This window comes from Schistocerca americana, chromosome 8 (genome assembly GCF_021461395.2).
Source record: "Schistocerca americana isolate TAMUIC-IGC-003095 chromosome 8, iqSchAmer2.1, whole genome shotgun sequence".
Lineage (NCBI taxonomy): Eukaryota > Metazoa > Arthropoda > Insecta > Orthoptera > Acrididae > Schistocerca > Schistocerca americana.
In genome coordinates this window covers 46,463,931-46,487,251 of record NC_060126.1, presented here as the reverse complement: position 1 = coordinate 46,487,251, position 23,321 = coordinate 46,463,931, and the positions used below count along the sequence as shown (strand labels likewise).

At 45.7% G+C, this 23,321-nt stretch overlaps 1 protein-coding gene across 5 annotated transcripts in view; it reads left to right on the top strand.

The window, feature by feature from the left end:
• Window positions 1-23,321, top strand: part of LOC124544884 (microspherule protein 1) — a 164,671-nt gene that overhangs the window by 26,863 nt on the left and 114,487 nt on the right. For all 5 annotated transcript variants that reach the window (XR_006967572.1, XM_047123611.1, XM_047123610.1 and 2 more), the window contains one exon: window positions 12,746-12,981. Coding sequence is in view for 4 of the 5 variants with exons in the window: in XM_047123611.1 (XP_046979567.1) it covers window positions 12,746-12,981 (236 nt within the window). In the remaining variant the exon portion in view is untranslated. The remainder of the gene's footprint in view (window positions 1-12,745; window positions 12,982-23,321) is intronic.

Genomic DNA, 23,321 nt, shown 5'->3' with positions numbered 1-23,321 from the left:
CAATTTAGTACTGGAGGGCAGTGTGGAGGGTAAAAATCGTAGAGGGAGACCAAGAGATGAATACACTAAGCAGATTCAGAAAGATGTAGGCTTCAGTAGGTACTGGGAGATGAAGAAGCCTGCACAGGATAGAGTAGCATGGAGAGCTGCATCAAACCAGTCTTAGGACTGAAGACAACAGCAACAACAACAACAACAGTTTCAATTTGATTTGCTCCTGTGAAGTTCTTGGGGTTGGGCAGGCATGAATAAAATGGGGTGTGCCGTCGATTTCATTGAAATCGGTAGGACACCCTAAACTTTCTGAAAACAGGGAGGAATATTGTGTCCAGTTGTTGGTACATAACTTGATCCAATACCAGCCACACTTTGTCAGAAATAGAGAATCCAAAAATTTTGAAGTCATCTAATTCAAATAAGTTTTCGGTGTTGATATCATCCACTACTAGAAAGATCAAAGGCCGAAAAACTGCTTTGTACACTATGGAAGTGGAAAACTGTCCCAGTACAGGTATTTGTTGTAAGTCGCGAACTGACAAGAGACAGGACAACACCATGATCGAAGAGCCACATAGCTTTGAAAAATAGCAGAGTCACTGCTGCACCTGTGTCCATTTGCATTTTTAACATTTTAACCATAACCCATATTTTGATGTAGTTCGTTTGGGGCTACCATTACTTGGAAGACACTGTTTGCATCCATATTAATGTTGGGAAAAGGAGGCTGAAAGTTGCACACAGACACAATATGTTCGTTTCTTTTTTAGAATGGTTGCATGTTTCCCAATGCTGTGGGCACGTGGCCTGCTCATACTCCACAAAACAATGAGGGCACAATAGAAATGGAGTGCATAGTGGCTGTTGTGATGCCTGTAGCTGCTGCTGCTGCTGCTGTTGCTGTTGCTGCTGCTGCTTAGCACGACACTGGGCCATCCAGCTTGGAGACTGCTGTTGCGTAGCTATGATGTCTTCTTCACCTAGTGAGCTAACCAGTGGCAGCCGAGGAGGAGAAGCAGCAAAGGCACCTACTTCACACCAAGCTTCTGTCTGATTTCCTGCTGCTCTATATATTTCAAAGTACTGGGTAATGTTCAAAACATCTGTGAGAGAGGGATTTTCACATTGTAAAGCACGTTGATGAACTTCCCTATCTGGGGCCAGGTGTATTACACCATCACAAACCACTGAATCAGCATATGAGTCCCTGTGAGCTTCGGTGACACACTTTCAGTGATGGCTAAGCCCATGAAGTTCTGCTGCCGAAGCTCTGGACGATTGCTTCAGCTGCTTTTGACAATGCTTGAACTCAATGCCAGCAGCAACAGCAACATGAATATGTTTGCAACAAGTAGAGAGCAATTGACACATTTCATCAAAAGAGAGACTGGCAGTTTCCTGAAAAGGAACTAGCTCGCACAAAAGGTGATAAAATGAGGAGAAATCCATGACAGAAAAAAAGCTTTACACATTAGTATCAGTGACTTCAAAGTCTTGAAAATGATGCCCATGGCATTTTTCGTATGCTTGCCAATCTTCTGCAGAGTCATCATATGGAGGAAGCGGAGGGGGGGGGGGGGGGGGGGGTGTCAGCGGCAGTGAACCCTGGTGCATCGACAGTGCTGCCAAATGGTTTAGTGCCACAGGAGAGAGCCTGCTACTGTTTAATGAGAGCTCACTGCTGTTCAGTGAGAGGTTTAAGGAATTGTTCCACTGACATATTGGCATAGCAAACTGAAAAACAAAGCATGTGGAGTAGAATACCACAATAGTCGCCAAAGATTAGTGATGTTGTATAAACATATTATCAGAATTTCTACCAAGCAAACTTTATTTCACTTCCACGTGAAGGGATACACAAAGACACTGGATGAAGTAGGAATCAGAACAATAACTGTCTTAACCATTAGAGCACAGTCTAACAGGTGAGTGTACAGTCATTACATAAACATTAGTCTGGCTGAGGTCCCAGCATGCGGGCTTGTATAGAGTTGTTTTGCATAGGGCTCAGTGCATGCTGTGTCAATGCGAGGCAACCTCTTTGGGCTGGCTCTGGGGGTGTGAGCTGTTTGATTACGCGTGCTCACTCTGTAGGGTTACAGCGGTTCAAAAGGGTTTTCTTTCTTTCATCCAGTGGGAAACAGGATGTAAGTTTTTCTGATTGGTTTTTTGAAGTTCAGTACATCAGATTTATTTATTTAATACCTCTCCATTTTGTCACATCATGCAGTAAAATTTAAGGTTGTCTTAATAGTTTGCAAATACAGTATTAACTGGTTGTAGGCAAATAAACTTATACACTTTTGTGGGAACAGTAAAAAATTTCCTTTAAGCGAATTTCAAAACACAACATTTATGAATTAATCAGATTATTTCACTTTATGCACTCTGTCACATCAAAGGAAAATGCACAGGTCACTTTTAACAACAACAGTTGACTACAGCTGACTAAAATACGTATATTATAACAATTTTTACACTCGGGAAACAACTTCAAATAGTTCTGTCTGCTTGACAAGTATGTTTCAAATACATTTACATGATCAGTCGTGGTACATAGAAGATTCTTCTGCTTCCTCAAACTACTTTTGTTCTGTGAATTTTTTGTGTGTTGTCGTGGTTGTCTTCTTTCACAGAGGCCAGCACAACTTTGAGGTGGAGGTCCGCTGCACAGAGAAAACATTAAGAACAGAAAGTGTGGCCAAACGCAAAGCACCACCAGTGTCACCCCATCCAGTAATGACACCATATCTTGTGCTATTAAATTAATGTGCACTTACAGAGAACCCCACACTCGACACACATGTCCCACCTTCCAAAATAAATTAATTTTCTTTAGCAGTCTGTGATCATCATTGTTATGACATCAAGTTGAACAAATATATTTCAAGGGCGACACAATACATGTAAGTTACAGATCAAGTAAACAAAGTAAGACGTGTGTACACTTAAACAGTCAAATCCAAACTGAGTCCGAGTCTAGAGGCCGCTGGTTGGCTGGCCGCTTAGGTGGCACTGCTGCTGCATGGCTGGCAGACAGCGCCACATGTAGAGGACGCACGTAACTGCGCGACGGCACTTTGAAAGATTGGCAAGTCACAACACTTTTCCCCCCCCTTTGAAGTTTTTGCACATGTCTTGATGGAGGTGGCCTGTAGATTGCTAACGTCCATAGGTGTTGCTTGACTCGCCGTAAAGTCTCGAGGAGGAGGCTTCCCGTATGGACGGAAGTGTCCCTGATGATAACAGGTCGAAATGACAGGAGACTTGGGGTTCGCATCTGCTGGGGCTCTATGCACCATTCTGCCCGTTGCGGTAAGTCTGGTTGTTATAACAGGAGACATGGGCGATGTGTCCGCATCCGTAGGAGGAGGAGGCGAGTAGAGTTGTTCCGCCAGATGGTGGTCATCTGCATGGGCACGTCTCCTGTTGGCGTCAGTTCTTGTGCTGGCACCGAGATGATGGTGAGAGGACAGCATTGTGAGTAATGAGAGATTCCAGGATCCCCAGCATCGGGTAGAGCCGAAGGTGGTGTAGCGGCATCTGGAACAGGTGTTGCCGGCACACGAGGCCGAAGCTGGTCTGAATGACACACTGCAACACCCATGTCCGTCTGGATTTCATACAGGCGTTGGCCACAGTGTCATAAGATGTGGCCAGGACTCCATTTTGGCCGCCTGCCATATCCCTGTACCCATACAAGGTCGCCTGCGGTCAACCGGCCAAGGGTAGGCACCTGCGGCCCCGAGGTGGAAGGCCGCAGAAGATGAAGTAGCATGCAGGGCTGTCGGCCATGTAGGAGCTCAGCCGGGCTGTGGTCGCCCATGGGGGTGAAATGGTAAGAAGCCAGAAATTGGAGAAGCGCATCATCAGCAGCAGAAGAAGTCAGGAGTTTCCTCATCTGAGCCTTAAATGTGTGGACCAGACCTTCAGCCTCACCGTTTGACTGTGGATGGAACGGAGGGGCCGTGACGTGCATGACGCCGTGATGGGCACAAAAATCCGCAAAATCGGAAGAGGCAAATTGCGGACCATTATCAGTAACAAGAGTAGAGGGAAGGCCTTCCAAAGGGAAAATGCGAGCTAGAGCATTTGTGGTTGCCGCGGTGGTAGGTTGTGGTTGCCGCGGTGGTAGGCAATGTGCAACGGACAATGAAAGGAAAGTTAGAGTAAGCGTCAATAACGAGAAGCCAATAAGTACCTAAAAAAGTCCCGCGAAGTCAGCATGAATACGCTCCCAGGGCTTCTCAGGCAAAGGCCACGGTGACAAAGATGACTTCGGGGCGGCGGCCTGTGATGCACAAGGGCCGCAGGCAGTGACCATGTGTGCGATTTCAGAGTCGATGCCGGGCCAGTACACATGACGACGCGCCAGAGATTTTGTGCGAGACACACCCCAGTGCCCTTGGTGAAGGAGGCGCAATACTGAAGCACGCAAAGATGCAGGTACCACAACACGCAGCGAAGCATTGTCGGTGGAAAGGAGGATAACACCATCCTTAGCCGTGAGGCGGTAATGCAAAGCGTAGTAGTTCCGCAATGGATCAGAAGTCTTAGTGGACGGACAATCTGGCCAACCCTTCTGAATACAGCGTAAAACCCGGGAGAGGGTAGGATCAGTACCCGTAGCAGCCGCCAGCCAGTCCCCGGTGATGGGGAACCCGTCCACGCACTCCGTTGCTCGCGCACGCCAACACCACTAGCCCAACGCCATGTCGGGTCGCGGAAAGGGAGGCAAAGTCAAGAGCAAGTTAAAAAAGTCCCGCTCGAGCAGGGCTGGGCTCCAACAGTCAAATCCGATCTGAGTCCGAGTCTAGCGGCCGCTGGCTGGCTGGCCGCTTAGGTGGCGCTGCTGCTGCATGGCTGGCAGACAGCGCCTCATGTAGAGGACGCGCGTAACTGCGCGGCTGCACTTTGAAAGATCGGCGAGTCACAACAATCATTTGTCAGTCCTAAGTACCCTGTGCAACACATAACTTTAACAGAGTTACACTATATACTTATCGATTTGATGTGGAATAACCCTACAGTATTAGTGGTGTGCTTACTTGACACAGTCACATTGATTAAATATCTAGGCATAACATTTTCAAGTGATACAAAATGGAATGAGCACATTAGGCTGGCAGTAGAGGGGGTGAATGGTCAACTTTGTTTCATTGGGAGAATATTGGGAAAGTGTAGCTCATCTATAAAGAAGACAGTGTATATAGAACACCAGTGTGAACCATTCTAGAGTACTGATAGTGTGTTTGGGATTCCCACCAGGTCGAATTAATGAAATACATTGGTGTAGTTCAAAGGTGTGATGCCAGATCTGATCGCCACACAAGTATTACAGAGTGCTTCGTGAATTCAAATGAAAATTCCTGGAGGGAACATGATGCTCTTTTTGTGAGGCGTTATTACAGAAATTTAGACAATTGGCATCCAGCATTTGAGGGTGATTGCAGATTGATTGTACTGAAACTGACGTACATTTTTGCATAAAGACCGTGAAAATAAGAAGAGATAAATTGGGGCTCATATGGAGACTTACAGTTGGTCATTTTTCTCTTGCTCTGTTTGCAAGTGAGTGTCTTGTGGATTATATATGTAGATGTAGATAAGAAACATGGTCTTTTTTTGAAGGTACTTCTGACCAAAAAGCATTTCTGGTACCTCCTGCAGTGTCAGAGGCTAGAATAGACCCGTGGCCTGTCCTTGCTTGTCATAAGAGGTGATTAACTGGCGTCCTTTTTATTGGGTCAAGTTTTTACCTTGGTCTTATACGACTGTTCATCCAACTTTTGAAGGTTTTTGCTCTTTCCAGTTTTTTTTAATGCTGTCCCCTCACATTTTTTGGCTTTTTAAATTCTGGTCCCCCTATTTGGGTTTGACCTCCACTTTCCAAATTTTACTGAAGCGTGGGCCGTTTGGTGAAGGATACCTTGCTGTGCTGCATCACCTACCCACTGTGTGCTGTTATCTTTTGCACCTACCAATTAAGTGGACCTCTGCGCCTGCACCTGAAATCCAGCACGGTAGCCAGTCCGTCGTGGTGAGGTTTCCATGTATCCTCTTGGTGGTAGCCCCCTGACAGCGCAGGGATTGCACTGCCGATGCCTGAACTCTGACCTCTTCGTGTCAGCTGAGGACTAGGCGCCTGTCCACTTCAGGGTACCAGGACTGTGGACAACAGCTACTGTGCCAGGTGACCTTTGCCTTTGCCTTGGCGGGGTGGCGCCCACAGGGAGAGTCTCCAGTTGGAGTGAGTAGCATCGGGACAGATGATTTGCAATGAAACAGATCAAACTTAATGGTGGCCATGCCAACATGGTCGTCTCATCAGACGGGAACAGTGATTTTAATGCAGAAGTTTACTGTCCTACAGCATTTCCGTGATTGACCACGCCTTTAGTAGTCGAGAGTCAGGCAAGAAGAAGTGGAAGTGGACAGTTTACTGACTTTGTTCCCGCACCGACGGTGGCTCTTTAGCTTCAGTGAAGTCAATGTTTTTTGTTGAAAACATTGAAAATAAGTTTGGGAAGGTTGCGGCAATAGAGAAGATGAGAAATGGAGCTTTGCTGATCAAAACATCACACGCCAACCAGTCACGGGCACTTAAGGCCAATGTCAAATTAGGAGATATACCAGTCACAATTTCTCCTCATAACAAGCTAAATAGAATTAAATGTGTTATCTTCCATCAGGACCTAATGCTACAAACTGATGAAGAGCTGTTTACTAATCTGGTGTGGCATGAAGTCCATTTTTTTCGCCGCATCCGGAAGGTACTCGAGGGTAATAAAGTGGACAATGGAGCCTTTATCCTAGCCTTCGACGGCAACATTTTGCCTGAGGTCTATAGATGTGATCTCAGGCCTTACTTCCCTCCTCCAATGAGATACTGTAAGTACCACAGGTTCAGTCACATGTCCTCCTGCTGTTCTATTGAGACTGTATGTGGGGTACGTGGATGGACGTCCCATGAGGGCAGCCCTTGTGACAAACCCTCTCAATGTGTCAGTTGTCCGGAACCACACCCTCCTTGTTCATGGCAGTGCTTAGTGTTCAAGAGGGAGAAGAAAATGCAAGAGTATAAATTGGTTGAACGCCAGGCTTACTAAGATCCAAGGAAAAAGTTTGAAAGATTTCATCCAACTAATGTGACCTCCAGTTTTGCAACAGTAGTATCATAGTCTGCACCTTACACGATGACAAGGTCTCACGCAACACCTTATGGTCCTCATCGTATTCCAGGGTCTGCCCCACAGTTGGGGGAGAGAATGTCAGATCCCTCATCCCCTACACCTATAGCACTGGTGGTTCCCACACCATCGGTGTGGCCAGAGATGCCTAGTCATCCTCTGGCATCAGGGATGAGGACACCGTCTCAATATAAGAACCAGCAGCCACAATCTGCAGGTCGAAGAAAAGTACGGTCCTCTTCTCTCTTGGAAGATAAAATGGGGAAATATATACAGAAATCAAAGTCTCATAAGGATAAGCAGAAAGGTAAGCTACTCTCTGAGGCTTCGGATGTTTTTCTCCCCAGCCCTACAGCGGTTGAGCCTATGCACGCAGACAATGGATCACCGGGTAGACCATGACTTGCTAGCAAAGTAATCGCAGCAGTCTTTTACATTTGCCACTTTCTCAGACCTGACTCCAATGCTCCTTCAATGGAACTGTAATGGCTACTATCATCATTTGATCGAACTCCGTTGTTGAATGGCTATTTACTCGGTAATTGGCATAGCGCTTCAGGAAACACAGTTTATGGTAACACACCTCCCTGCTCTGAAAAACTACCAGCCCTACTGTACGAACCATGTTAACGTCAAGAGCGCATCCGATGGGGGTCTGTACCCTCATATGCTCTGATATTTTCAGAGGTTGTGCCCGTTATTGTCTCTGTCAGTTCAGATGACGATATGTGATGTTTATCTATCCCCGGATGTGCCTTTCCGTTATTATGAGCTGCTCAACTTAGTGGTACACCTCTCTGACCCCTTCCTCTTATTGCGGATCTTCAGTGCCCGTAATCCTCTGTTGGTCAGCGGAACTATGTCTCACAGCGGCCGAGTACTAGAACACCTTCTTTCAGAATTGGATGTCTGCCTACTCAGCACTAGAGCGGCAACCCATTTCAGTGTGGCCCAGGTTGCAGCCTGAGTATCTTACCCCTGATTCAATGGCGTGTCTGTGGCGATCTTTGTGACAGCAACCATTTTCCTATCATTCTCTCCCTCTCCACTCACAGACATCTAGAACATGCCCCACGTTAGTCGCTTCAGAAAGCTGATCGGCATGCTTTCTCTTCTGCAGCCACTTTTGCAGACATTCATGTGACAGATATCGACAAATTGGTGCAGTATACTGTTGATATTATTAGTAGTGCTACAGCAACAACAATAATACCATACTCCTCCAGTTCACCTGGTGACTGCCGGTGCCATGGTGGTCTGAAGATACAGCCACAGCAGAATGCTTCAATGGCACAAGTGCCATCCCTCTATGGATAATTTAATAGCATTCAAGATACTCTGGGAGAAAGCGCAGTTTTTAATGATGAAAAGGAAGCAAGAGTGTTGAGAGCAATATGTTTCAACTATGTGATCCCACACCTCATCATGCCAAGTACAGACTAAAATCTGCAGCATTTGTGGCCATCCATCACCCACGGCAGTTCCTGGCATCCTTGTCAGTGGTAACATCTGCACTGATCCCATGGTACTTTCTGAGTGTTTTGCAGCACACTTCGCTGAAGTGCCTGCTTGCTGTAATTAACACACGGGAACACCTCATTGAGTGCTGCCCGCTGTCTCTCCACCCACATGGCTCTCTATCATATGATGTCCAGTTTAGCGATTGGGAGCTTCGCAGTGCTTTGGCAGTGTGTTGCGATATGGCCCCTGGATCTGATAAAATCCACAACCAAATGCTCAAACATCTTCGTACCAACAGCACAAAATATATCCTCATGCCTTTTAATTGCATTTGGTGGAAGAGAGTATCTCCCTCTCAATGGTGGGAAGGTATTGTTATTGCTTTCCTGAAACTGGGAAAGGACTCCTATTTTTAACTAACTACCGACCAGTCTCTCTGACGAATGGGCTGTGTAAGCTATTCAAACTGGTGGTCAGCTGCCGTCTTTGTTGGTGCCTTGAAACTGGAGGGCATATTTCACGATTCCAAAGCAGCTTCCATTCCACTACATATCACCTGGTTCGTTTGGAATCCGCAGTGTGCAATGCTTTTGCACATCGCCAACATCCGATTGATGTGTTCTTTGACCTACTGAAGGCATATGATACTATCTGGCGACACCACGTCCTATCTGCACTGCATGAGTGGGGTATCCAGGGCAGTTTACCTATATTTATCCAGAATTTCCTATCACTCCAACTTTTTTTCGGGTCAAAATAGGTTTGACTCTCAGCATCCAATATTTACAGGAAACCGGAGTCGTTCAAGGATTGGTTCTGAGCATAACACTGTTTGCTATTGCCAGCAGTGGTATTGTAAATGCATTGGGCCCCACAGTCTGTCTCTCTGTCACTGTATGTGGATTATCCTTACCTGCACTATGCCTCTGCATCACTGTGCACTGCTGAATACCAACTTCAGGGGGCTGTCTGGAGAGTCCACGACCGGGTATGAATCACAACTATCAATTTTCTCCTGCAAAATCACAAGTTATGCATTTTTGTTGACTCTGGGCTGTGCACCCACTTCCATAAATTTATCTTGGTGACCAGTTACTTGAAGTCATTGAAACTTTCCATTCCTTAAGTATTTTATTTGACCACAAGCTAACTTGGCTACCTCATGTCTGCTGGCTCAAGGCAGCTAGCATGAAGAAGCTGAATGCTTCCGTTTTCTTAGTCACTCCTCGTGGAGTGTGGACCGCACAGTTCTGCGATTTTACAAAGTGCTGATTTTATCCTCCTTGGACTATGGATGGATTGCCTATGGGTTGACAGCACCATCTGTGCTGAACCTACTCGACCCTGTTCACCACACTGGCATATGGTTGGCTATGGGGTCCTTCTGTATGAGCCCTGTTGACAGCCTCCTGGCAGAAGCCGGTGTCCCACCACCATGTGTTAGACGACAGCAGCTTCTGGCAAGTTATGTACTCACAATCTGTCAGATGCCTACCCACCTGTGTCACTCAACTCTGTTCCACAACCACCAGTTCAGACTATTTGCGCATCGCCCAAAACTGGGATGACCAGCTGGGATCCAACTCGATAATCTACTGAAGGACCGCCTACAGCCTCCGTTAGTCTGTGTTCCTAAAGCTCCCTTTGGACATCCCCCATGAGCTGCTCCATGTCTTGTGATATAGATGGACCTCTTCTGTGGCCCCAAGAAGAATGCTGATCCTACCGATCTCCGACACCTGTTTCTTTCAATCCTCCTTACTTATTCTAATTCAGTTACCTCTACAGAGATGGATCAAAAGTAAACAATAGGGTCAGTTATGTACGCAGGGGGACACGAGAAGCACACTCTGCCACGTTCCTGCAGCATATACACTGCAGAGATTGTTGCCATCTCTCAGGCTTTGCGGTACGTCAAATCCCAGGCCACGACAAACTCTGATCTGTAGCGATTCCATGAATTGCTTAAAAGGCATAATCCTGTGCTATCCCAAAAAATCTTTTGGTCACCAACATCCAGGACCTACTGGATGACCTCCACAGCTCTGGAAAGACAGTGAACTTCATTTGGACACCGAGCCACATAGGCATTCCAGGAAATGAACTCGCCAACCATCTAGTTAAAGACGCAATTACAGGAGATCAATTTGACGTCAGGATACCGGGCACAGACTTAAGATTACAACTTTGATGCAATGTTTTGAGGTTCTGGGAATTGGAATAGCAGGCTACTATGACCCAAAACAAGTTGAGAACGATTAAAGGGTCCACTAAGGTGTGGCATACATCTTTCCAGGCCTCTCTGAAAGATGCCATTGTATTGTGTGGAATATACGTCGGCCACACAAGAATCACCCACAAGTTCCTTCTGCGTCAGGAAGATCCTCCTCACTGCAGCTGCGCTATTCTACTGATGATAGTACATGTTATCGTCGAGTGCGTCCTGCTGGCCTATCTGCGGCACACTCTCAACTTGCAGATGACATGACAGTCACTACCAAAGTGTTGCATTTCCTAAGGGTGAGCGTATTTTACTCTAATCTATAAGTGTCCTCCATTTCAAGTGTTACAGATTGTTGTGGGGACAAGAACCTCCCCCTATGGCAGGAACCCATCAAGTGACTGCTGGTTGCTTGCTACCCCTCTCATCTTGTTGAGTATTTAGACCCTTTTATGTAAGATGCTGCCTAGGTTATCTCTATTTTCTTTTCCCTATCAAGTTACAACTGCTGTCATGCCCTTTTAAAACTCTTTGGCTTGCTTATATAGCTTGAGCAGCCAAGTCAATTTTTTATTTTATTTTATTATTATTATTTTTTATTCTATTTTATTTTATTTTATTCTTTTTAAATTTTTTTATTTTTTATTTTTTTTTTAAGTTACGCGTGTTACCTTTTCACGTGTTTCTCTCGTAAGCAGGGGCCGATGACCCTGTAGTCCCTTTAAACACATCATCATCATCGCATTTCTGGTAGCTGGAATCTGAGATTTTTGTTAATTTTGCCTTTTGCATTCTTGTGGAGAAATTTCTATAGGAACTTTCATTCTCTAAAGCATATTTCTTTATATCTAGGCCTAATTAAGATGTGAAATACCAATTTTCATAGATTAACCTTTAAATTTGTTTTTAATATAATGAAATATTTTCTTAATAAATTTGATCCTCTATTTCACTGCCTTAGGACGTTGAATTTCCAAAAATTGTGATGGCCAAATACATATTTTTATTAATTTTGCTTTAAAAATGGTTTCGTAATGAAATATTTTCATAAAACACGTTTTACCCTATTTCACCCCCTGGGTGACTGAATTTCCAAAAATACTGAAACACACAATTTTTTGTTTGAATCCAAGAAGTCAGATACCATTTTCATAGATGTTGCTTTAAATATACTTTAGAAGTTCTTTAGTAATGATAAAAAAAAAACTTTCATCCACTATTTCTCTTCCATAGGGATAAAATTTCCACACACACTGAAGCGTGTATTTCTTTATTTCTGAGTAAGAAAGCGAATAACAATTTTCATGTGTCTACCTTCAAAATTGCCTTAATAGTGGCATATTTTCAAAAAATCTTTCACTCCCTATTTCACCCCTTTGAAAAAGCCCTACAGTATAAGGTAGACACCCTCCCCAAATTTCAAGTTTCTACCCTTGACAGTTTTTGCTGGGCAATGATGGAGTCTTTACGCCAATACAATGGGAGATTCTTCAAAGTTCATAATACACTGAAGTGAGCTTCATGATTACTTTATCCATGTGCCGACTCCATAGTAACTTGTTACCCAGCTGGACGCCAAGAAATCTTACACCTGTTTTTGAGTCAGTGGATGACCATTAATATCTACCTCTGTTGCTAAAAGGCTATAGTTGCAAAGTAGAATGGAATGTAGTAAGTTTTATTTAAAGATAAAAGAGTTACAGGACAACATTGTTTATGTGCAGATAGTTTAAAACTAGATATATTAAATGCATATTTCGTGTGTTCAGAAACAATTTGTGTTTTCTTTATTCCCTTGCTCCTAAATTGTCATGAAGTTACAAATCTTATGGTCTATCACTCAGGTAAATTCATACTAAAATTTCTTGCATTGCAGAGGCAATGAGTTCTGCTGCGACTACTCCAGCCAGTACTGTCACTCCTTCCTCGACTGTGTCCGTGCCACCCGAAAATCGGCAGAGGCGTACGGGTGGTTCAGCCAGTGGACGCACTGGGGGCTCAGCCGGTAGTCGTCGCAATAAGAGGCCGCGTCATTCCCATTCAGTCGCCACGAAGGATCTCGGTCGTTGGAAGCCTACTGATGATCTTGCTCTGATTACCAATGTTCAGCTGGTAAGAACACTTCTATTTCACGTAGAAAACACTTGATTTGTTTGTACAGCTTTGTTTTTCTCTAATTACATTGCTAGAAAAGGTACCATCAATTAGTTTATAAATTTTGATGAAATCTCTGTTTGTAAAATTATAACTCTTTCAAGAGAAGAGTCATTACTCTTAACCAACAAAGGTAGAATGAGATAGATCTCGAAACTAAAAACATGGATGTCTCTGTAGACTGGTTTAAATTAGTTGGCATCTGACGTTATGACAACTTCTGTCTGCAGGCGGCCGCTACTGCACTGCAATCTCCGTGTAGATGGAAAATTTCCTCAACCCTTGAGTGGATGCACCTGTGTGTAAAGTACACCAATCAGAAAAAACAATGATTAGTACCATTACATTGTTTTTTTTACAATGGCAAGCCCACACCTATTCCTTCACTTCTGCTTCAGCTAACACAGTGATAAGTTGTTGTCATACATGCAACTGAGAGCATGTTGTACAAAATAAACAGCTAGCTAGGTGAGAACAAATTTACAGACTGTGCCAGAAATGACCCAGATTCCGGCACAATCACACACTGACACAGTTATCTACAAGATAATTAGTAATCAAACGAGTGGTTTTCGTGGATCTGATGCAACTGCTCTGTCTAATACTTCCAGTGGGTTACTAACATGGGCTAATGTAAGTATATTAAACTGGCAGTAAACTGTAAATTTGTTTACACACATTTACCTCAGTAACATAAAGACAGCTATTCTTTACACACCCCCCCCCCCCCCCCTCTCTCCCTGTGGGTCTGGGGGTTAGAATAGGCCCGAGGTATTCCTGCCTGTTGTAAGAGGCGACTAAAAGGAGTCTCATGTTTCAGCCTTTATGTGGTGGTCCCCTGTAGGGTTTGACCTCCGTTTTTCAAAATTTTCCTGAAGAGCGAGCCAATTGGGGAATGGCGCCTTACGTGGTGCATTGTGTCCATCGTGCACTGAGACCTATTGCAGCCTTCGTCCACATGGATCTGCACTTATGCTCATTCTCCAACTGTTGGGCACCCAGGTGCATATTTTTCCATCAACTGTGCCGTATCGTTTTCTACGCTGATGATGATAATGGACTTGTTTGCTTGGTTGCACCTGATATCCAGCACAGTAGCCAGTCCATTGCAGTGGGGCCGCCATGTACCCTGTTGGTTGTAGCCCCCTGACCACACAGGGATCTCTCTGCTGGTGCCTGCACCGTTAACTCCCCACATATGCCGAGGAGTAGGTGACTGTCACCCTGGAGCATCAGTACTCCCAGCAATGGCCATCCTGCCAGATGGCCTTTGCTGCGGCTGGTTGGCGCCCCTGGGAAGGACCCGTTGTTGGAATGGGTGACATCAGGGCGGATGACACACTATGAAGTGTAGTACATCATCTCTTGCTGGTGGTCAAACACCAGCAGTCTCTTAAGTGTTCACAGGCTCAAATCAATGCAAGGAAGTACAACCCCAAATCATTCCCCTCTTTGGCCACACCATGAGAGAAACGTCAGGCTAAGGATGGCAGCAGCTCTAATTCTCTCCAGTACCTTGTATGTTTGACAATGGTGGGGAATCTTTCATGATGATGAAGCCTCGGTTTTTGTTGAGCATTTAGAGGACAAGTTTGGGGAGGTGGAGGGCTTGTCCAAAATGAGATCTGGGTCAGTGTTGATCAAAACAGTGTCCTCTGCCCAGTCACGGGCGTTACTCGCTTGTGACAAGCTGGAGGATGTTTCTGTAACCATCATACCCCATAAGAGCGTAAATGTGGTCCATGGTATCATATTTCACAGGTACTTTCGTTTGCAGTCTGGCGAATAGCTGCTTGCCAATTTAGAGCGGCGACATGTACATTTTGTTCAGCGTGTCCACCGGGGTCTGAGGAATAATCAGGTTGCCACCAGTGCCTTCATCTTGGCCTTCGAGGGTGATACATTACCCGAGAACATCAAGGTGATGGTCTACTGCTGTGATGTAAAGCCCTATATCCCTCCCCCAATGTGGTGCTTTAAATGCTGGAAGTGCGGCCATATGTCTTCCCGCTGGACTTGAGCGTCACATGCCGACATTGCAGACACCCATCACATCCTAATACTCCATGTGCCCCGCCTCCCATCTGTGTCAACTGCGGAGAGCACCATTCACATTGCTCGCCTGACTGCAGTATTCTTCAGAAAGAAAGGAAAATCATGGAGTACAAGACCCTGGACTGCCTGACGTAAATTGAGGCTAAGAGGAAATTTGAATGCCTACATCCTGTATTTGTGACATCGTCTTACACCACCGCTACAACAGCTCTAGCCCAATCAGCTCCACCAACCCCAGTCACCTCTCAGAGCCGGAAGACTACACCTGCCCCCAACCACTGGAGATATTAGTCCCCACTTCAGCGCCGGAGAAGCATAAGTCTTCTTCAGCTCCTCTCGCTAGGAAGTGGTCCCTTGGGTCACTCCCTCCCAGGTTTCTGCTAGTGGGAAAGATGACACCCGCCAGTGGCTGAAGAGTCCAAAAGCAGCTGGTCGTAGGGCTTCACGCTCGTCCTCAGTCCTGGTGACTGAATCAGTGAAGTTCTCCCAGCCAGGGAAACCCAAGGAGCAGCGAGAGAAATAGAAGATCCCTAAGAGCAAGGGAATTGTGGTGGCACCCACACCACAACTACCTACAAGCTCTGCATCTGTGGATGAGGTGGAGCTTATGGCATTCATTGAGGACCTAGATCTCGCCGGACCCTCTGACACAGTGGATAAAGACTGCTCAGCCAATAAGTCAGTGCCAGCAGGTGACCCTGAGGTGTAAACTGCCTAATTGAATGTTCCATGCCTTACCAGTCTCATGATGACGCCATCCTCCTCTGGAATTGTGGCAGTTTTTTCCACTGCCTGGCTGAGCTACGGCAACTGTTAAGTTTACACCTGCTTTCTGCATTGCCCTCCAGGAAACCTGGTTCCTGGCAATGCAGACCCCTGCCCTCCGCCGCCATAAGGGATATTACAGGAACCGTAGTGACTATAATCGAGTGTCATGTGGACTTTGAGTTTATGTCATCAACCCAGTCTGTAGTGAAACTGTGCCCTTTCACACCCCTCTTGAATCTGTGGTTGTCAGAATAAGGACGATGCAGGAAATAACTGTGTGCAATGTATATCTTCCTCCAGATGGTGCAGTACCGCTGAACGTATTAGCTGTACTGATTGATTAATTCCCTAAACCTTTCCTACTGTTGGGAGATTTTAATGCCCATAACCCCTTGTGGGGTGGTGCCATGCTTACTGGCCGAGGCAGAAAAGTCGAAACTTTACTGTCTCAGTTCGACTTTTGCCTCTTAAATACCGGGGCTGCCACACATTTCAGTGTGTCTCATGGTAGTTACTCAGCCATTGATTTATCAATTTGCAGCCCAGGACTTCTGCTATCTGTCCACTGGAGAGCACATGACGACCTGTGTGGTAGTGACCACTTCCCCACCTTCCTGTCACTGCCCCAGCATCAGGCACACGGACGCCTATCCAGATCGGCTTTAAACAAGGCAGACTGGGAAGCTTTCACCTCTGGTGTCACCGTTGAATCTCCCCCACATGGAAACATCATTGTGGTGGTTGAGCAGGTGACTACAACAGTCCTTTCTGCAGCAGAAAATGTGATCCCTCGCTCTTTAGGGTGTCCCCCGGTGAAAGGCAGTCCCTTGGTGGTCGTTGGAAGTCGCTGAAGTACTTAAGGAACATTGGTGAGCTCTACAGTGGCATAAGTGGCACCCTTCCCTGGAGCACCTCATAGCCTTTAAATGGCTCCATGCCCGTGTTTGTCAACTTATCAAATGACGGAAGCAGGAGTGTTTGGAGAGATACGTCTCGACCATTGGGTGTTATACATCATCTTCCCAAGTCTGGGCAAGGATCAAACGTGTTTTCGGCTACCAGATCCCAAACAGGTGTTCTCGGTGTTAACATAAATGGAGTTTTATCTACCGACACAATCGCGATTGCCGAGAACTTTGCTGAGCACTATGCTCGAGCCTCTGTGTCGGAGGATTACCCCCCACGTTCGCTACACACCACAGTGAATCCTATAACGCCCCATTTACAGAGTGGAAGCTCCTCAGTGCCCTTGGACATTGCCCCAACACAGCTCCTGGACCAGATCAGATCCACAGTCAGATGATTAAACATCTCTCATCTGACTACAAGCAACATCTCCTCATCTTCTTCAACCGGATCTGGTGTGGTGGCGTCCTACCATCACAATGGCAGGAGAGCACCATCATTCCAGTGCTCAAACCTGGTAAAAACCCGCTTGTTGTGGATAGCTGTCGGCCCATTAGCCTCATCAATACTCTTTGTAGGCTGCTGGGACGTTGCAAAAACAGACATAATGTCTGCAGGAATACTGCAATCACTTTTTTATGCAATGTTACTTATAATCCGCCTTGATTACTAAATATTTATTCACATGACTGGTTTCGGTTCTTCTATAACCATCTTCAGATCTGAAATGACAATGATACTAATTTACTATTTCACAAATGCAAGCCTATTTCGTCCTATCTGATCAACATCAAATGTACCAGAACGTACCTGCAAATTTTGGTCACAGGAGTAACCCATTCACACTCGGCAACCTTCACATGCTGCGTCACATTAAATTTGTTGGCAGAATGCACCTCACTTACATTAATTATAAAACCTTTACCGACTGGTGGCGTCTGGTACATTTGTTACATTACATATGCACATACTGTATTAAGTAATGTAACAAATGTATCAGGCACCACCTAGAGGAACTGAAACCGGTCATGTGAATAAATATTTTGCAATCAAGACGGATTATAAGTAACACTGCTGGAACATATGATGTGTCAGCAGTTGGGTTGGGTCGGGTCCTGGAGTCACGTGGCTTACTGGCTCCATGTCTGTGCGGCTTCCGCCAGGGTCGCTCTGCCACTGATAATCTTATGTCCCTCGAGTCTGCCATCTGAACAGCCTTTTCCAGATTCCAACACTTGGTTGCCGTCTTTTTTTTTATTTACAAAAAGTGTATGACACGACCTGATGACATCATATCCTTGCCACTTTATATGAGTGGGCTCTCAGAGGCCCCCTCCCGTTTTTTTTATCCAAAATTTCCTGTTGCTTCATTCTTTCCGTGTCCAACATAGTGACTCCCATAGTTCCCCCCATATCCAGGAGAATGGGGTCCCGCAGGGCCCTGTATTGAGTGTGTCTCTATTTTTAGTGGGTATTAATGGTCTAGCAGCAGCTGTAGGGCCGTCCATCTCACTTTCTCTGTATGCAGACGACTTCTGCATTTTGTGCTACTCCACCAGTACTAGTGTTGATGAGCGGCGTGTACAGGGAGCCATCCACAAGCTGCAGTCATGGGCTCTAGCCCATGGTTTCTAGTTTTTGGCTGCAAAGTCGTACCATTCATCCAGAACCAGAACTTTACCTTAATGATGATCCACTCACTGTAGTGCAAACATATCTATTTTTTAGGAGTGGTTTTCGATGCCCGATTGACATGGCTTCCTCAGCTTCGTCAGCTTAAGTGGAAGTGATGGCAGCACCTTAATGCCTTCTGCTGCTTGAGCAACACCAACTGGGGTGCAGATTACTCTATGCTGCTGCAGCCCTTGTTCAATTCCGCCTTGACTATGGGAGTCTGGTCTATGGTTCGACGGCGCCCTGAGCATTGTGTTTACTCAACCCAGTACACCTCTGTGGTGTTTGCCTAGTGACAGGAGCTTTTAGGACAAGTCTGGTTACCAGCATCCTGGTGGAGGCCGGAGTCCCTTCATTGCAGGTTAGGCATGCACAACTGCTCGCCAGTTATGTTGCACACACTCGTAGTTCTCCTGTGCATCCAAATTACCGTCTCCTTTTCCTGCCCACGGCGTTTCACCTCCCGCATTGGCGTCCCAGGTCAGGGCTTCCAATTGCAGTTCGTGTCCGCTCCCTTCTTTCCGAACTAGAGTCTTTGTGTTTACCACCTATACTTGAGGTCCAGTCACGTACATCTCCGTGGTGTACATCTAGGCCGTGGCTTCACCTTGACCTTTCACATGGCTCTAAGGACTCGGTTAACCCCATGCTCTCCGCTGTCACTTCCTCTCGATTCCCAATACGTACTGAGGCTATGAAGTGGATTACACTTCCATGAAGGACATATTTAACAGCATTCCTTGCCCGATGGCTGCAGTGTTTTCACTGCCGAGTTGGTGGCTGTATCTTGTGCTCTTGAGCACATCTGTTCATGCCCTGGGGAGTGGTTTCTTCTGTGTACTGGCTCCTTGAGCAGCCTACAAGCTATCGACCATTGCTACTCTCGCCATCCTTTGGTAGCGGCCATCCAGGAGTCTATCTATGCCCTGCAACAGTCCAATCGTGTTTGTCTGGACCCCAGGTCATGTTGGAATCCCAGGCAACAAACTTGCCAACAACCTGGCGAAACAGGCTACGCGGAAACCTCTAATGGAGATCGGCTTCTCTGAAACTGACCTGCATTCATGTCATTAAGGAGACTACGAATGTGTGGAAGACCTCCACGCGGGCCTCTCGCAGGAACTCTGTAGTTCTCTGTCGGCTCCACATTGGCCATGCTTGGTTGACACTTGGCTACCTCCTGCGCCGTGATGACCCACCTCAGTGTCGGTGTGTCACCCTGCTGACAGTGGCCCATATCTTGGTGAGCTGTCCTTCTTTGGCTCACCTGTAACAGACTCTTGCATTACCGGACTCATTGCCTTTAATTTTAGCTGACAACACCTCACATTTTATATGTGCAGTGGGTTTTATCATTCTATAAAAGTTTTCGCGCATGTCCTTTGTCCATGAATTCTCCACTGTAATGCTTTTAGGCTGGATGTTTTAATGTATTGCAGAGTGGCGGGCTTTTCCTTTTTATTCTTGTGGTCTTCCAGCCACGGTCATCTGCTCTTTTGTTCTTATCCCTTCTACCTGAATCGTGCTTCTCTCTGTGGTTTTGTTTTCCTGTTTTGTCCATAGTAGTGTCAATTGTCCTTCTGTCGTTCTTCTGGTTCTTCCATTCTCCTGTTATTGTGCTGTATGCCTCCTTTCTTTTCTTCTTTCCCTTGTGTAATTATTTTACTGTGAACAAGGGACTGATGACTTCGCAGCTTGGTCCCTTCTCCCCCTCCTTTAAACCAACCTACCAACCAAACAACCAACCAACCTTCTGCTCTTTACATGTGTACAAAGTACACCACGCTTCTGCTCGTGTTATGGATAATGGTGCACTCGCTCAAGGGTTGAAATGTACCGCAAAAGTCATCTGAAAAATAGGTAGTTCACATATGGTATATATATTTTTTTAAGAGGAAGGGGGGGGGGGGACACTTCCCTGTTCATGAAACATTTTCAAACTTATCACTTCATATCTCAAAAACTGTTGAAGTCTCTGAAGTATGCTTTCTGTTGATCATTTACCAAAATAGTGTGCTCAGCAATGGACCTTTTCAAAAATTCATTTTGTGTCGTGTTTGTTATTTATTATCTTCAGAGTTCTTCAGTGTGTTTTGACCATATTTATCTCTTAATTGGTGTGAAGTTGAAATTCTATCTCCTACAAAAATAATGTGGAAAGGAAAGTTGCCACTCACTATATGGCATCTCCTACAAAAATAATGTGGAAAGGAAAGTTGCCACTCACCATATGGCAGAGATGCTGAGTCACAGATAGGCACAACAAAAAGACTGTCACAAGTAAAGAAAGCTTTCGGCCAGTAAGACCTTTGTGAAAAATAAATCACGAACACACACACACACACACACACACACACACACACACACACACACACACAAAAAACCGCAGACTCAGGTAACTGAAACCACACTGCGAGCAGCAGCACCAGTGCATGATGGGAGTGGCGACTAGGTACCTTGTACAAAAACAGATCTCCCATGCCTTATCTTTCTAGTCTCACACCACCTCCCACAGTCTCACCGTCTGACCACAGAGGAGCATTCCCCTCATAACTCAGTGCCACCCAGGATGGAGCAACTGAATTACATTCTCCGCCAAGGTTTCGACTACCTCTCGTCGTGCCCTGAAATGAGAAATGTCTTGCCCACTATCCTTCCCACCCCTCCCACAATTGCCCAGCAAACCCACACAATATACTCGTGCATCCTTACACAACCCCTGCTCCCAACCCCTTACCTGTTGGCTCATACCCCCTAATAGACCTAGATGCAAGACCTGTCCCATACATCCTCCCAACACCACCTAATCCAATCCGGTCACAAATATCACCTATCCCACCAAAGGCCTGGCTGCCTGTGAAATCAGCCATATGATCTACAATTTAAGCTGCAACCACTGTGCTGCATTCTATGTGGGCATGACAATCAACAAGCTCTCTGTCTGCATGAATGGCCATTGACAAACTGTGGCCAAGAAACAAGTGGACCACCATGCTGCTGAACACACTACCAAGTGTGACATCCTTCATTTCAATGACTGCTTCACAGCCTTTGCCATATGGATCCTTCCCACAAACACCAGCTTTTCTGAATTGCACTGGTGGGAACTTTCCCTGCAATACATCCTATGTTCCCGTAACCCTCCTGGCCTCAATCTCCGTTAGTCACTGTCCACTATATGGTGAGTGGCATCTTTCCTTTTCATAATACTGTTACATACCATCCTGGATTTTCCATTGTTTGAAAAATCATGAGAAAATTCACGCATGGTATAGATCTGCCTAAGATCTTGTAGTGTGTCTAGTGAGGCCAGGAGGGTTACGGGAACATAGGATGTTGTCAATTTTTAAGTAGGGCTGGAGTTATGTATTTTCTTGAAATGGTTGACATTTTCTCATCAGGAAAAAATCCTGCTTAAGAACTTTGCACAACGTCCATGGCAACACAGTGGGAGTTGACTGTGGCAGTGCAGTTTCCATTGATACGTTGCTGTTTGGAGCAGTCCATCACACTTGCTGTCAGATGCCAACTAATTTAAGTCAGACCATAGCTTTTAATGTTTGGAACATAGAAGGATGGGACCATCATCAGAAAATTGAAGATATAGGAAATCAAAAGAAGGTAGAGAAAACTCACTGATGTCATTACATAAATCAGCGAGTTGGGGAGGGGAGGGGGGGGGGGGGGGGAATGTACAGGTAACAACCTGAAAGCAAAAGTTAAGTATTCATATCAGTGATATGAATTGTTGGGTCAAAAGCAAGAAGTATGTTTAAAGTAATCCTGAGAAAATGAAAGAAGTTGTCACAAAGAGTTGAAAACATGGTTGGCGATTGATAATTTCATAGTTTTTACCCATTGTACTTCGTGCTTCCTGTTTCTGTCTTTCCACTTCTCCATATTAAGAAATGTTAATAGCAAAAGCATTGCGCCATTGCTAGGCACACACAAAAGAGAAAGAAAACTTGTTGTCTTTTGGAATAATCCTTTTTCAGGCTAGAGCACACATGCACTAGTGGCTCAGAGGCAGGTATCAAGTTCGCTTGTTAGATATGCAGGAGGGAGTGATGGTAGGTGCATGGGCCAGGCACGTGATACACAGGTGTGAAGCCAGTGGGATGCAGAACATGATGGACGAGTCATGGATTGGGAGCATGTGACTGGACAGAGCAGCGAGAAACTGCTGGCTGGAGGGTGTGGGGACAGTGAGTTAGCAGAGATTGAGGTCAACAGGTTTATGGGAGCGAAGGATGTGTTATGAGGAAAACTCCCATCTGCATAGTTCAGAAAAGCTGGTGTTGGAGGGAAGGGTCCAGATGGCTCAGGTTGTGAAGCAGCCATTGAAATTTGATGTGCTGTGCTCAGCTGCACATTGTGCCACTGGGCAACCAACTTTATTCTTGGTAAAGTTTGGTGATGGCCATTCATCCAGCTGGACGTGTGACTGGTCATCGTACCAACTTAAAAAACTGTACAGTGATTGCAGCAGATGTAGTATATGAATGACTCCCTTAATACATGGCCATACCTTTCGTGGGGTAAGATGAGCCTGTGACAGGTCAGAGTAGGAAGTGTTGGGTGAGTGGATAGAGGAGATCTTTCACCAGGATGTTCAACATGGATGCGATTCATATGGTGATGGGTTTGGGAATGCATATGGCTTAGGGGTGGACCAGGATATTGTGTAGGATGGGTGAGCAATGGGGTATCATTTTAGGAGGGGTGGGGAGGATCTAGGGTAGGATATTCTTCATTTCTGGGCATGATGACAGAATCAGTCCTGGTGAAGGGTGTGGTTCAGTTGTTACAGTCCAGTTGTTACAGTTGTTGAGGGGGCACTCCTTTATAACTAATTCTTGGGGTTAGTGAGAGGATTACAGGTGTGTGAGGATATG